General features: G+C 36.8%; 1 protein-coding gene across 1 annotated transcript in view; it reads right to left on the bottom strand.

The window, feature by feature from the left end:
* Positions 1-4,527: 4,527 nt before the first annotated feature.
* The window catches only part of PLCB1 (phospholipase C beta 1), a 258,291-nt gene continuing 247,027 nt past the window's right edge, over positions 4,528-15,791 (bottom strand). Inside the window, exon 30 of the mRNA XM_017868878.1 lies at positions 4,528-7,807. Coding sequence (XP_017724367.1) covers positions 7,580-7,807 — 228 coding nt within the window. The 3' untranslated portion in view covers positions 4,528-7,579. The remainder of the gene's footprint in view (positions 7,808-15,791) is intronic.

A 15,791-nucleotide genomic window follows, 5' to 3' on the forward strand; every position in this document is an offset into this window, starting at 1 on the left:
TATGCACTCTCTATGAGGAAGACATAACAAGGGGTTGTTGGATTGATTGCCTTAGTAACAACCGTGTGTCTATATCCTTTTCCTTGTGACATTGGAGGCTCCTTTTATACTTTATCTGGGCTGGCCTTTTGGCTTATTTTCACCAATAGAATGTGGTAGAAGTGACGGTGTATGGTTCTGAGTTTAGACTTCAAGAGACCTCGAGCACTTTCGTATGTTCTTTATATCCTGCCTCTGATGTGTGAAAAAGCCATACATTTTGTACAACTGGATTTATACAATATGTGACCTTTTTCATCTGCCTTCTTTCACTTAGCATAAAGTTTTAAAGATTTGTCTGTGTTTTAGCATGTATCAGTATTTAACTCTTTTTAATAGTTGGAGAATATTTTATTGGATACACATTTTATCTCCTGGAGGATGAGAAATCCTATGAATTAGAGTCATGTCAGCCCAGTTGTTCCAGCCAAGGCCCCAGACATGTCAATGAGCCCAGCCATGATCAGCCACCAGATAGCTCTCGGCTTACCATAACTGCATAGATGAGCCCAGTTGAGACAAGCCCAGCCCAGCTCAGATCAGCAAAGCCATCTACCCATCCATAGGCCCACAACCAGTAGTAAGTGGTAGTTATTTCAAACACCAACTTTTGCTGTTGCTTGTTATGCAGCTGTGGGTAACTGATACAGGATACATTGGGAGAATACATGAAGGGGCTTGAGAGAAGCTTTGGTGGATCCAAGAAGGGTTCCTAGAGGAATTGACATTTATGTTATAAACTGAAACATAAATAGAAGTTAGCCAGGGAAAGGAGGGAACCAAAGAATTCTCTCTCTCTCTCTCTCTCTCTCTCTCTCTCTCTCTCTCTCTCTCTCTCTCTCTCTGTGTGTGTGTGTGTGTCTGTGTGTGTGTGTGTGTGTGTGTGCGCGCGCGCTGGGGGAGTGATTTAAGAGAAAGAGAAAGGATGGATGTAAGTAGTTTAAAGAAATGGTAGTTAAAAAGCCCATGAGGTGGAATGGTCCATAAGGTTGCATAGGCTGGAGTGTGATTTGTAATACTGGTTTTGTTCACCGATGTAGAAAACAAAGGAGGTGGAGCAGCTTTGAAGGTAACACAAATTCAGCTTCATGCATACTGTGTGCAGCAGATTATGCTTTTTAAAGACGGTCATGCCTATATTCATTCCTTCCCTCATGTACTTCTTCAGGGTGATCAACTGTGTTCCCAAGGTAAGATGGGGTCTGTTTGTTACTGCACCTTGAATCTGGGAAGGGGTTTGTGATAGCACCAATGAATAGAGTCTGGCATAAGTGATGTATGTAACTTTGAGGCTTGGTTATAAAAATGTTGATGGTTTCTGTCTGGCTCTCTCAGAAGGCTCTGCCTTGGAATCCAGCTACCATATTGTGAAAAAGCCCAGGCCCAGGCTTCTCCATAGAAAAGGCATGAGCAGGTGTTCCACCCCAGAGCCCCAGCTAGGCTCCCACTTGATACAACATCAACCACTAGATGTGTGAGTGGATTCTAGCCCAAGACTTCTAATCTTCTGACTGAGGCCCCAGATATCATAAAGTCAAGCCATATCTGCTTTGCCCTCTCTGAATTCCTGACTCAAAAAAGCTATGAGATAACATTTGATAAAATTCAGCATCCCTTAGTGATAAAAGCCCTAAAAAAACTGGATATAGAAAGAAAAGCCATATATGACAAACCTATAGCTAGTATCACACTGAATTGAAAAAAATGGTAAGTCATTCCTCTAAGATCTGGAACAAGACAAGATGTCCACTTTCACCACTGTTGTTGAATATAGTACTTTAAGTCTTAGCCAGAACAATCAGACAAGAGAAGGAAATAAAGGGCATCCAAATTGGAAAGGAAAAATCAAATTACCATTGTTTGCAGATGATATAATCTTATATTTGTAAAAAGCTAAAGACTCCACCAAAAATTATTGGAACTGAGAAACAAATTCAGTAAAGTTGCAGGATATAAAGTTAACATACAAAAAAATTAGCAGTTCTATATGCCAGCAGTGAACAATCTGAAAAAGATATCAAGAATATAATCCCATTTATAATAGCTACAAGTAAAATACTTAGGAATAAATTTAAACCAAAGAAGTGAAAGATCTCTACAATAAAAACTACAAAACATTGATGAAAGAAATTGAAGAGGACACAAGAAAAAGGAACAATATTGCATGTTCATGGATTGGAAGAATCAATATTGTTAAAATGTCCATACTACCCAAAGCAATCTACAGATTCAGTGCAATCTCTATCAAAATACCAACGACATTCTTCACAGAAATAGAAAAAAAATTCTAAAATTTATATGTAACCACGAAAGGTCCAGTATAGCTAAAGCTATTATGAGCAAAAAGAACTGGGAGGCCACATTATCTGACTTCAAATTATACTATAGAGCTATAGTAACCCAAACAGCATGGTGCTGGCATAGAAACAGACACATTGACCAACGGAACAGAGTAGAGAATCCAGAAATAAATCGCTACATCTACAGTGAGGTCATTTTCAACAAAGGTGCCAAGAACATATGTTGGAGAAAGGACAGTCTCTTCAATAAATGGTGCTGGGAAAACTGTATATCCATATGCAGAACAATAAAACTTGACCTCTATCTCTCACCACATACAAACATCAAATCAAAATGAACTAAAGACTTAAATCTAAGACCTGAAACTATGAAACTACTAAGAGAAAATATTGGGGAAACTCTCCAGGATATTGAAATGGACAAAGATTTCTTAAAGAATACCCTGCAAGTGCAGGCAACTGAGGGAAAAATAGACAAGTGGGATCACACAGATTAAAAATCTTCTACACAGAAAAGGAAACAATCAACAAAGTGAAGGGACCCTCCACAGAATGGGAGGAAACATTTTAAGACTTCCCAATTCACAAGGGATTAATAACCAGAATATATAAGTAGCTCAAACAACTCTATAGAAAAAATGTTATTATCCAATTTAAAAATGAGCAAAAGATCTGAATAGACATTTTTTCAAAAGATGACATACAAACAGCAAACAGGTATATGAAAATGTACTCTACATCATTGATAATCAGAGAAATGCAAATAGAACTACAATGAGATATTATCTTATCTTATCCCAGTTAAAATGGCTTTTATCCAAAAGACAAGCAAAAATAAATGCTGATGAGAACGAGGAGAAAAGGGAAGCCTTGTACACTATTGGTGGGAATGTAAATTAGTGCAAGCACTATGGAGAACAGTTTGGAGATTCGTCAGAAAGCTAAAAGTAGAGCTACTATATGATCCAGCAATCCCATTTCTAGGCATATACAAAAGAAAAGAAATTAGTACATTGAAGAGATATCTGCACTACTGTGTTTGTTGCAGTACTGTTTACCATAGCCAAGATTTGAAAGTAACCTAAGTGTCCATCAACAGATGAATGGATAAAGGAAACATGGTAACATATACACAATGGAGTTCTATTCAGCCATTAAAAAATGAGATCCTGTCATTCGCAACAATGTAGATGGAACTGGAGGTCATTACAGTAAGCGAAATAAGCCAGGCACAGAAAGATGAACTTCACATGTCCTCACTTATTCATGGGATATAAAAATTAAAATAACTGAACTCATGAAGATAGAGAATAGAAGGATGGTTACCAGACGCTGGGAAGGGTAGTTGGGGAAAAGAGGGTGTAAGGATGATTAGTATGAGCAAAAATGTAGTTAGATAGAATGAATAAGATCTAGTGTTTGATAGCACAACAGGGTGACTACAATTAATTCATTGTGCATTTAAAAATAATTAGAAGAGTATAATTGGATTGTTTCTAAGACAAGGAAAGGATAAATGCTTGAGGTGATGGACACCCCATTTATCCTAATGTAATTATTACACATTTTATGCCTGTATCAACATATCTCTCTCATGTACCCTATAAATATATATACCTACTATGTACCCACACATTTTTTTTGAAAAGCTAAGAGATAAGAGATAATTCTGATTGTTTTAAGCCCCTAGATTTTAGAGTCATTTGTAACACAGAAGTAAGTAACAAATACACTGCATTTGGGGTGTCTCTGGGACATTCACATAAAACTCACACATACCCTTCTTATCCTATCAACATTGTAAATGCTTTCAAAATCTGTTTTATAAGACAATTTACATCAAATGTTCTGTCAATTCTTATCACTGCAACTATTTGCCAAAAAACCTTTGACCATTTTGCTTTGCTTAACTTTGGTCAAGGAAGACAGAAAGGAAGAAAGGAAGAGAGGAAGGAAGAGAGGGTCTCCATTATGGAAACAATGGCAAGTGTAATGCCACTGCTGGATGGAGGGTGGCAGAATGACAGCAATGAACACTGTGTCCTCTGGCACACCCAATATCCTTTATGGGCATTGATGTGCCCTGTCAGAGTGGGCACGATGGTCCTAAAGACTGGCATTATGCCTGCTCCCACCACTTGCCCTGTCAAAAGAAGGTTGGCTCTGACACCAAGAAATAACAGCTGGATTGTGTTAAGAAATTTTTATTGTTTCCTTTGGATTTGTGATGAAAGCACATAAAATTACAAGTGGAAGAAACATCATGCCACAAAATTGCATAGAATTATTACAAAAATGTGAATTATGCATTTTAAATAATTTGAGATAGAAGAACCAAAATATGTACATTTTAAGAGCTTCAAATACTTTGTCCTATCTTTTTTTCTTCTTAAAAGGCAAGAATCACAATGTCCAATCCATCACAAACAATATTAATACAGTGCACAAGCGCAACATTAAATTCAAAGTAATGCAAGCAATGGCCCTTTTTTTGGAATTATTTAAAGACAGCTTATCTACTACAGGAGCATTAATTAATGTGTGGTGATACTCAAATTTTAAAATGAAATGTAAAAAACCAAAAACACATGGCATGTCATTAGAACTTTGCAAATTGGTTTACATGGCCAAAACCATGCTATTCTCAGTAGTGTAAAGGTATCAGAGAGACACAGTCTAATTTAATACACAGCTCTACTCTCTATTATAGGAAAAACCACAGTACAGAATTTCACACATTCAACAAAGAACAAGGCAAATACATAAAGGCACAAAACTGCACATCATACAGACCCCTTTTCTTTATCTTAGTCTATTTCAAGTAATATTAATATTATTAAATGATAGTATCATTGTAGTAGTTTCAATGATGCAAGATGGACAGTGTTACACACTACCCCACAACTGCAAAAAGTGTCATTGTACAGATATAAAAATGTGATTACAGTAAATGGCCAAATACAAACATATTGTAAAATGACTAAATTCACTAAGATAATGAAATCCAACTACCAAAACAGTTTTGTGTAAGTCAAGGTTATTCAACTTTATTCTATCTCTGGACTAAAATGTGATACGACGTTCTGCAATAATCACCATTGTGTTTGGTTATGAATGCTATTATTAGTTCATTCTTCTGTAATTTCAGACAGTCTGTAATTTTGTTTATAAAAATGCAGCATTCGATTTTGACCGTTCTTGCTTCTTTATGATTAATGCCTTTCTTTCAAAGTGCAAAAGTAGAATGATTTACAAAAGATTTCTTTTTCAGTGGAAGTTAAGTTTTATTAAGTGTCTAATGAACACCCCAAACCCTTCAGATCAAAATATAATCATCTCCAAAGAGGATGTGATTTTCCCCTTGCGTCTTACTAGATGTGTTTTTTTAATCAAACACTGTTTCCTTATGTTTGAACTAAGCCTTCATTTTGATTAAAATTTAATTGTGATCTCTAGTTATTGCTTAAAGTTAAATAAAATAATTTTCATAAAAATATTAAATTCTTGAAACACAATTTTCAGGACACAACTGGTTTTTGCGTTTTAAGATATTTCGCTAAGCTACAATCAGACAGGTTTATTTTAAAGTAAAATAAAACTGAGCATCTGGCTTCTGGGTTTTAGCTTCAATATTCATGTGTTACTTTCTAAGTTACATTTTTCTATATATTATTGTTTTTCTTTTTTCAGAACTTTCAATCATGCTTTTGATCAGTTTTACCTTGATGTAATTTGTTTCTCTTACACCACCTAAAATAGGAACTTGTAAAGACACAGTTAAGTGAATTAAATGTACTTAGTAAATATATAATGAAAGTTTTTTTATGTTAGAATAAAATAGAAATGTTTCAGACTTAAAAATTATGGAAGATTCTAATAAATGTCCATATTTCTGTCCTAATTTTTTGACCATTAAAACAAGCTTAAAATCTGACACTTAACATTTAATTTTTGATCTTGCAAAATATAAATCAAATTCATATAATAAGTTCTAAATCTACTTCAGTTTGCATCAATGGCTCCATCAATTATTTCTTAGCATCTCCATATAATTTAACATCCGTGTAATCTAGATGTTTGACCCTTTTCTTCTCTATCCATTCATCCCTGATTTTGGTTTTAAGTCTTGTGGAAGAGATTTGGGTCACTGTCAATTAATAAACACATATCTACACTTATGTGTGTGTGTATGTGTATATGCACTTACATGACTAAGTGGGTACATATATACATGGAGATAATACCTATCATTTACATGTGAGTCTTTGTATTCTCTAAATAAATATTCAATCTCCCTCTCTATATTAAAAATAAATGAACCATAAAAAATGTCAAACAGCAAAATAACCACTGGAACCTGTTCACTCTGATTGAATATCTTTTAACATATGTCAGCTCAACTATTTTATTCAACAGACCATTTGTAGTTATTTGATCATTTCAGGCCAAAAACCAATGAATACCCAGACTCTGAGTGCAAATAGTCAATGCAAACAGCACACTGCCTGGAAGTGTGTGGCTGACTTGTTCATGCAGCCAAATGTACAATCCATATTGCTAAGTCTTGGGATGGCTTCATTGGGCAAGGATACAATCAAGTGATTTTTTTTTTCCAAATAGAAAACACACATATTTGAATCACTACGGTATCTAATAAAACCATGTCAGCAACAAATACGTTGATGACTCTATGATAAATAAATTAGCAAACTACAAGTCACTGGTGCTTGCAAAGCAAAGGATGAAACAACGTAATACGCACGTTGACTTGAAGATAATGGTAGTTGAGGGGCAGTTAGAAAAAAAATACTCAAAGTAGGCTGTTCAATAGTGTTAAATAATGCTATGCATTTCTCAAACTATTTCTATGACTTTGAAATACTTTACACCAGAGCTTCGAATAAAAACATGAGCTTGATTTTCTTCAAAGAAGACACTGTCCTTCATTAAAAGTTCCATGGAGCCTACGAGTTGCTTGCTTTGAATTTACTATTGGAAAGAAAACAAAAATCTCACATACATGCATTCTTCACTAGTAGACCTGCAGAGGTTTCCACACGACACATGGAGCCTGGGCATGGGACTTCTTCATGGATTCCTCTGGAACTCTCCCTTTGGTGTGGATTTTAGGCTAAGGGATGCTTCTTGGGAAGATGGTCCTGGGCAGTGATCTTTGTAATAAGAGAGAGTCCGATGTCGCTGGAGTGGCCATGCAATTTCTGAAGGCCTGGCAGGAGCATTCACAGAGGAGTATCAAATTCTTTTCCTGGGATGTCTCCTCCCAGCTCCTCACTGGAGGGAGTCTTGTGGTTCACTTTTCCAGGGTCTGAGGACAGGGAGAGAGGGGCAGAACCGTGATTGCTGTCTTCACTGATCTTTCCTTTCATGGCTTCCTGCACAAATTCCAAAATCTCGAGGGGCAGTCTTTTGAATTTGTCTTGGTATTCTTGCTCCAGCTCCACCTGCAGCTGGGAGACATCAAGAGGGGAGATGACTTGAGGTTGTTTATGTTTCTATACCCACTCCCATAGAAACTCTCTGAAAGAGACATACAAAGGGGGCCGATGAATACATCAACTGAAAATATCATTTACTGGTCAACTATAGAGCAGATGTAACAAAGTTTAGTTGGACACGTCATTTGTCTGTAGCTGAAAGTCAGCTTCAAGTTATGTGTGGCACAATAAGGCTAAAGACTCAGAATAAGATGAATAACGGTATCTACAAATGCACACACACATACATGCACACGTGGGTCTTTTGAAAAAGGTGTCAGAGGCTGGGTGTGGTGGTTCACACCTGTAATCCCAGCACTTTGGGAGGCTGAGGCAGGTGGATTGCTTGAGGTCAGGAGTTTGAGACCACGCTGGCCAACATGGTGAAACACCATCTCTACTAAAATATAAACATTAGCTGGGTATGGTGGTGTGTGCCTATAATCCCAGCTACTTGGGAGGCTGGGGCAGGAGAATCGCTTGAACCCAGGAGGCAGAAGTTGCAGTGAGCTGAGATCACACCAGTCTGGGTGACAGAGTGAGACTCCATCTCAAAAAAAAAAAAAAGAAAAGAGAAAAGGGTATCAGAAAATTATACATAAAATAAAATTATAAAAAAATATAAAAAGTAAAACGATCCAAAGTTTACATTTAGGGGTTGAAAAATACTGACAGGTGAGCGTTCCAAGGTCAGCCATGAACCTGGCTAGGGGAAGCTAAGAAGCTGAGTAGAGTAGACAGAGCAGTGTGGAGTGGACTTTGGGATGTGCAGCTTTAGTCAGAGGCCGGGAAGCCAATGCTGGGGTCTAAGGAGCAGCTCGATGCCTTTTCACAAAGTAAACAAACTCATGTAACCAACTTGAAATTTTATTTTGACTGCTTTTGCCACCTCTTTCTTCTGATTCATTTTTCATTCTAATTTTTATTTGCCTTGTAAACTATTCTAGCTACCCTTTAAACTGTCTTTTAATGTGTCTATTTTATGCCCTGGAGAATTTTCAGATGTTTTAAAGTCCTGGAAGCCTNAGTAAAACGATCCAAAGTTTACATTTAGGGGTTGAAAAATACTGACAGGTGAGCGTTCCAAGGTCAGCCATGAACCTGGCTAGGGGAAGCTAAGAAGCTGAGTAGAGTAGACAGAGCAGTGTGGAGTGGACTTTGGGATGTGCAGCTTTAGTCAGAGGCCGGGAAGCCAGTGCTGGGGTCTAAGGCGCAGCTCGATGCCTTTTCACAAAGTAAACAAACTCATGTAACCAACTTGAAATTTTATTTTGACTGCTTTTGCCACCTCTTTCTTCTGATTCATTTTCATTCTAATTTTATTTGCCTTGTAAACTATTCTAGCTACCCTTTAAACTGTCTTTTAATGTGTCTATTTTATGCCCTGGAGAATTTTCAGATGTTTTAAAGTCCTGGAAGCCTTTCTTCAAATGGAGACTTACGTGGATGTCTTAGTCATAAAATAGCATAAAAACTGGGATTCTCTGGTAGACAGGGAAAGAAGTGGGGCAGCAGGGAGCGTTGTCTGCTAGGGAGCTGTGCTGTGCTGAGTCCAAAAGAAGATCTTGAATTTTAAGGAAAATTCTCTCTGTTTATCAACTGGTGAGCAGAGAGAATAATCCTTGAAACACCGTGTAAGGTTAAACGTTTTCCCCACACCTCCTTATTAGCTTGGAGGCAATTTTTTAGATACGGCCTTAACACCTGGACTTTTGCCCCCTGCTTTTCAAACTTTAAGGTGCACACAAATCGTCTGGAATTTTGATCTTGATTCTGTCTGACTAGGAGGCCTGAGTGGGGCCCAAGCTCCTGCGTTTCTCAACAGTTCTTGGGGGGTGCCAACGTGGTTGGTCTGCTTTGGCCACTCTGATAGCTCCCTGTCTGGGTTCTACTCTCAGTCCCCATTTCTACTTTTTATCTTGATCCTGGTTGTGCATCCTCCATCTGCAGTTTTCAGGGCAGCCTCTGGGGCTTGTTCTGATCCCTGGAATGCCAGGGTGAAGCCAGTCCCCAGGGCATCTGTCTCTCAGAGTCTTAGCCTCCTTCTAGACAGTGAAAGCAGCTTGGGGACATCCTCTTTAGTTCAACTCCTTTCACTCTCACTTCTGTGCCACATAAATTTTGCCAATACTAAATTATTTAATTTATATTAAGCAATCCCTTATCTATCCCAAAGTTCTGAAATCCAGAAGTTTTCTTTTTTTTACCTTGCAAATTTGTGGCAAACTCATTGACATGAACTGATATTGGGATGATACTGATACATGAAATATGTATAATTTCATGTATCCCCTGTCATATGACTATTCATGAACTTAACTGCAGACATATTAATTTGTTTGATTTTGAGAATTACTCAGGTCTCCCTGAAGTGTTATGCTCATGGTATATGCATCACATTGCCTTTCTAAAATCAGAAAAGTTAAAATTCTGAAAAACACCAGATCCAAAATCTCAGATAATGGATTATGGATCTAGTTCAAATGACTTTTTTTTCCACATCAAAAGGTGTGTGACATGCACTCATATGTTTATCATAGCATTATTCACAATAGCGAAGACATTAAATCAACCTAGGTACCCATTAATGGTGGATGCATAAAGAAAATATGGTACATATATAACATGGAATAGTAGGCAGCCATAAAAAGAATGAAATCATATCCTTTGCAGCAACATGGATGCAGCTGGAGGCCATTATCCTAAGCAAATTAATGTAGGGACAGAAAACCAAATACCACACATTCTCACTTATAAGTGGGAGCTAAACATTGGGTATTCATGGATATAAATATGGCAGTGATGGACACTGGGGACTAATAGAGTGGGGACAGCAGTCAGGGACAAGGCTTGAAAAACTAATTGCTGGGTACTAGGTTCATTATCTGTGTGACAGGATCATTCATATCTCAAACCTCAGCAACACACAATGTACTCATATTACAAACCTGTACATGTACCTTCTGAATCTAAAACTAAAGTTGAAATTTCAAAAAATTTATAAATATTATTTAAATATCAAAGAAAAGAAAAGAAAAAATAAAATAGAAAATAAAAGAAAATAAAAGTGGTATCTGGTAAAAATGGCTTAGACTGAGTATTGGAAATCAACTATTCTCCCCAAATGTAAAATGTGGGGTATTTACGAATCTATTTGCTAGCATATAAATTCTTATAAGCTGAGAGGAAACACACTGTGAGGGGGCGCTCAGGGCCCTGGACTCATGTGGCTATGACGGAGCACCTTGTACAGGGCCCTACTCTTCGTGTCAGCACATATGAGTCACTGGAGCATCAAACAGGGAGAAGACAACTGCCAGTTCTTTCCCTGCTGTTCCAACAATTTAGAAGGAAGTGGGGTTTTTTTTACAATGTCACACTCTTTTGCACAAGTGAAATCTTAGCCTGGTGTTTGACAGCTTCCATTTACTACCATTCAGACCTCATCATCAACTCACCTCAGTTTTAATTCAGTAACACATGTGTTTCCAAGGAAGATAGGGAAGGAAGAAAAGCAAGGAACCCTGTTTTAATAAAACAAATTGCTGTTCTCTTATAGGCTGGACTGGGGGACCCTCAGCTATGGATATATTGTACCTGACCTAGCAGAAAATTTCTCTTAGGTTAACGCTCATTGGTGGACAAGACCCCATAGTGCTTGATAAGTGCTATTTCTTTAATTATTAAAAAAAGAAGTAAAATACAAGAAAATGTCAAATACCTAAACCAATGATTTTAACATTTTAATAATTTAATTCTAAGAAAACTTACATTTCAGTAATTTAATTTTGATAATGATTTTTAAGAATTTGTAATAATTGACCCAGTTGTGGCTAAGTTATAACTTTAGTAGACTTTTATCATGGGCCAGTAGCAGATTTTATCATATTCTAAACTAAGTCACTGCCTCATGACATATTAAGTGCCATATATTTCACTCTTTTTAAAAAGCCATTCAATTGTTAATGAATTAATTTCAAAATTGTATTTATTACATTCTAAGTTAGAGTTTTTGCTTTTTCTTCTTATAAACTAAATACTTGTTCATTGTAAGAAAATATGAAAAGAATACAGGGTAATTCTGGCTCCATTCCAACAAAGTCCCATCCTTCAGTGGTCTAGAGCTATTCCAGACCAAGGGTTGCAAACTCAGGTGTTTACAGGGGCCAGGCTTCTTATTTCTGATGAAAATAAGAAGCAGGCTATGTGCAAGAAAGTGGGGTCATGGGGTTCTGAAGAGCTAGAGATGACAGGCACTGTCTAAAGGGGGTACGAACAACTCGATTCTAGCTGATGCTTGTCAGATTGAAAATTTAAGTCAGAAATCCACATCTTCATGTAAGGACCTGAGTTTGTTGTTGGCAATCAATTCAAATCACAATTGTCAGTGCCACTGGGCTCATGGAGAATTTATAATCTTTCCCCTAGCAGATTTAAATCTGGCTTTAACCAGGGGACTGCAGAAGTGAGGTTCAACTGTGGAATTCCAGTTTAGATCTTTCCTAATTTTCCTTCCCCACAATCCTAGGCTTAGATGGTCCTCCACAGATCACCAGGGCTTCCTCTTGATTGCCTCTGTTCTGGGGTTCAGCATCATCCTATCTAATTGCCACATTCTAGGTTTTGTACTCTAATATGTGTTGAATTTTTTATTCTGTGCAAGTGAAACAGTGTGTTAGGTATGAATGGTAGATCAGTTGTGCAAATGGCAGTAATTCTTCACCCCTCCTTGTAATTATAACCTTAGTGGTGTGACTTTGCAGCTCATCCCATCCCAGCAAAGAATGGAGTGTATTTCTCTTCTTCTTGAATCTGGGGAGGCCTTGTTATTTGGTTCTGTCTAGGAGAATGTGTCAAAAGTATATGCTGTTCTGAGTCCAGACCTCACAAGGCCTTGTGTGCTTCTGCTCTCACAGTTAGAAGTTTACTCAGCCATCATGTGAACAAGCTCAGCCTAGCTTGCCAGAAGAGGAGACACACGGCTCAGTTATTATACCTTTTCCAATACTTCAATTAACTATCAGATACAAAAGTGAAGCTCTTCTAAACCAGCTCACCCCTAGCTGACCACCAGCTAAACACAGACATGAGCAAGCCTACTGAGATCAGGTGAGCCTGGTCCAGACCAGAACCAGTCCATAGACTCATCAGCTTAGCAAATGCTTATTGTTTTACTACTGATTGTTGCGGTTGGTTGTTAGGCAACAGTATTATGGCCATAACTTCGAGTGAGCGGAACAGAAAGGAGTCTTATTATGTGGCCTGGCCCCATAAATTACTCATAAGCTAACTCAGCAGGCCCCATCCTTTCATTGCTGTGGTCTCAAAGCATATTCTTGGGAAAAAAATCACCACAGGACAGATAGACTTTCAATATATACATGATTTTGTAGGCTATGCCTTAGAGCCTTTCTCGCATAACATTGTCAAACATGAGTTTGTTTGATCTTAAGTTGATAAGACCTCTTTTTCAGGTCTTATGAACAAGAAAGAGGAAAGAACATGATTGAATTTAACCTCTAAATTTAAGATGAGTTCTTATTATTATACTCAGATATTAATAAAGAAGAGTGTTGCCAGAGTTTGTTTCATTATAGGCCCAGTTCTTCAATTTGACTAGTCAGGCTCAAATTCTAAATTTCTCAGTTAACTTGATTTTCAAAAGATATCGCCCACTAGTCATTTTTGTGAACTCTGGGTAGTTAAGCAGGAAAAGGCAATACAGTCAAGTTCAAATGTATTCAATTCTGCCTATGTTATCAAATATTTTTGTACTTGGGATGCTTTTCCGACTCTGACATTCTTTTCATCTGTCTTTTAAAAAAGGCAGAGATTTGATCTAGTTAAGGAAAGCTTTTAGATGCATAAACATAAGTGAAGACCAAGGAGCAAGCAAAGTTACTCTTGAAGGTTAGCTTACAATCAGAAAACAAACAAACACAACCCAGTATAACATAAATATAAGACAGGTTACTGAGTTATGAATCAGAGACAATCAAACCAATTTCCTAAGGAAACAAATTGAAACCAGAGAACAATAAGCTACAGTGGAATAACAGAGGAATTGAGAAAACTTAAAAAAAAAAACGCAGCTGGAGAATGTGCAGACAGATATTTGCAAGGTTTTCAAAATTTGGAATTCCAGAGTCCAACTCAGGTCATTTTGCCCAATGAAGTCTATGAAAGATCTTAATACAAAGTATAAAGCCAATGTATTTTATATATATAAATATTAATATCATTATATATAAATATGTTAGTATATATAATATAAATTAATAACATATCTAATATACTCTATTAAGTATAATATATTACACATATTACATATATTAATTTATATTATGTATATTACATATACTATATATACTTATGTATAATATATGAGCTATTTTTTTTTTTTTGAGGCGGAGTCTGCGCTCGTCGCCCGGACTGCGAGTGCAGTGGCCCCGATCTCAGCTCACTGCAAGCCTCCGCCCCTCCCGGTTCACGCCCATCTCCTGCCTCAGCCCATGAGCTAGAGTGGGAACTACAGGCGCCCCCCACCTCGCCCGCTAGTTTTGCTATTTTTATAGCAGACGGGTTTCTACCGTGTTTAGCCAGGATGTTCTCGATCTCCTGATCCGTGATGCCGCCCGTCTCGCCTCCCAACAGTGCTGGGTTTACAGCTTGCAGCCACCGGTGGCCCGGCAATATATACTATTTTTAATATAAAATATAAAGCCAGTAACAATCTTAGGATGGTTATTTGCTTCTGTCTAGGAGAATGTGCCAAACGTGTAATTGTAATTGTGAATAAATTTATAATCATGGGGTACAGAGATCTTTTTAAGCAAGACAGAACAACATAAGAAAGAAAATATAGATATTTTATCTAGATGAAAATAATCCATTTCTTTGAAAAGGAGCGTAAATAAAGCAATTCATAGGAAAAGAAATACAATACAAAGAATGTATGTACAATACAAAAGAAATACAATACAAATATACATATTTGAAGTATAGATGAAAGCCTCTCATTAACAATCAGAAATGCAATAGCACAATACCTTTTCAAGGGACATTTATTATATTGATTAATTTAATTTAATTCATTAAATTTAAATAAATTTCTTTCAAAGAAGCAATAACATTCTGAGAAATTGACACTTTGAAACATTGGGCAATAATTTGACAAAATGTGTAAGAAGGCAAACATAGGCTTGTAACCCAGCAACTCCAATTTTGGGAATTTGGTCTATAGAAACAAAACCACCAACATATAAGAATGAACACACTAAGATATTTATTTTTGTACATGAAAAATAGCATTGTTTTAGCATTGTTTGTACAGGCAAAGCAATCAAAAAATAAAACAAAACAAAGCCAGCCTGTGAAAACTACCTTAATTTCAATGTTTTGCCACATATGCATTATGTATTGTCTATCTCTATATTTTTTGCTGAGTCATTTGAAAATGTTTCAGGCATCACGACATTTTACCCATAAAGACTGAAGCATACATTTCCTAAAAAGTTTTCTTTCTGATAACATTAGCATATTTATTTATTTGCTTTATATTAATATATACAGAAATAGTTTCAATATGATGACCTGTCAATAAAATAAGCAAATGAAGCTTGAGACTTTTTTAAAGCTCTTTTTATTCATCGGATATATCCCACTAAGGATGCACAGTTATATTACTCTGCTATAATTCACTGAAAGTAATTATATTCTTTGTGTGGTTATGTTACCTTGAATATAGACATAGGATCACTTGTTTCAGTTTGTTTCCTCAGTAGACTTTTTTGATTATTTTTTTTATTTTTTATTTTTATTACACTTTAAGTTCTAGGGTACATGTGCATAACGTGCAGGTTTGTTACATATGTATACTTGTGCCATGTTGGTGTGCTGCACCCATCAACTCGTCAGCACCCATCAATTCATCATTTATATCAGGTATAACTCCCNG

The sequence above is a fragment of the Rhinopithecus bieti genome, unplaced genomic scaffold, assembly GCF_001698545.2.
Source record: "Rhinopithecus bieti isolate Rb0 unplaced genomic scaffold, ASM169854v2 scaffold_4658, whole genome shotgun sequence".
NCBI lineage: Eukaryota > Metazoa > Chordata > Mammalia > Primates > Cercopithecidae > Rhinopithecus > Rhinopithecus bieti.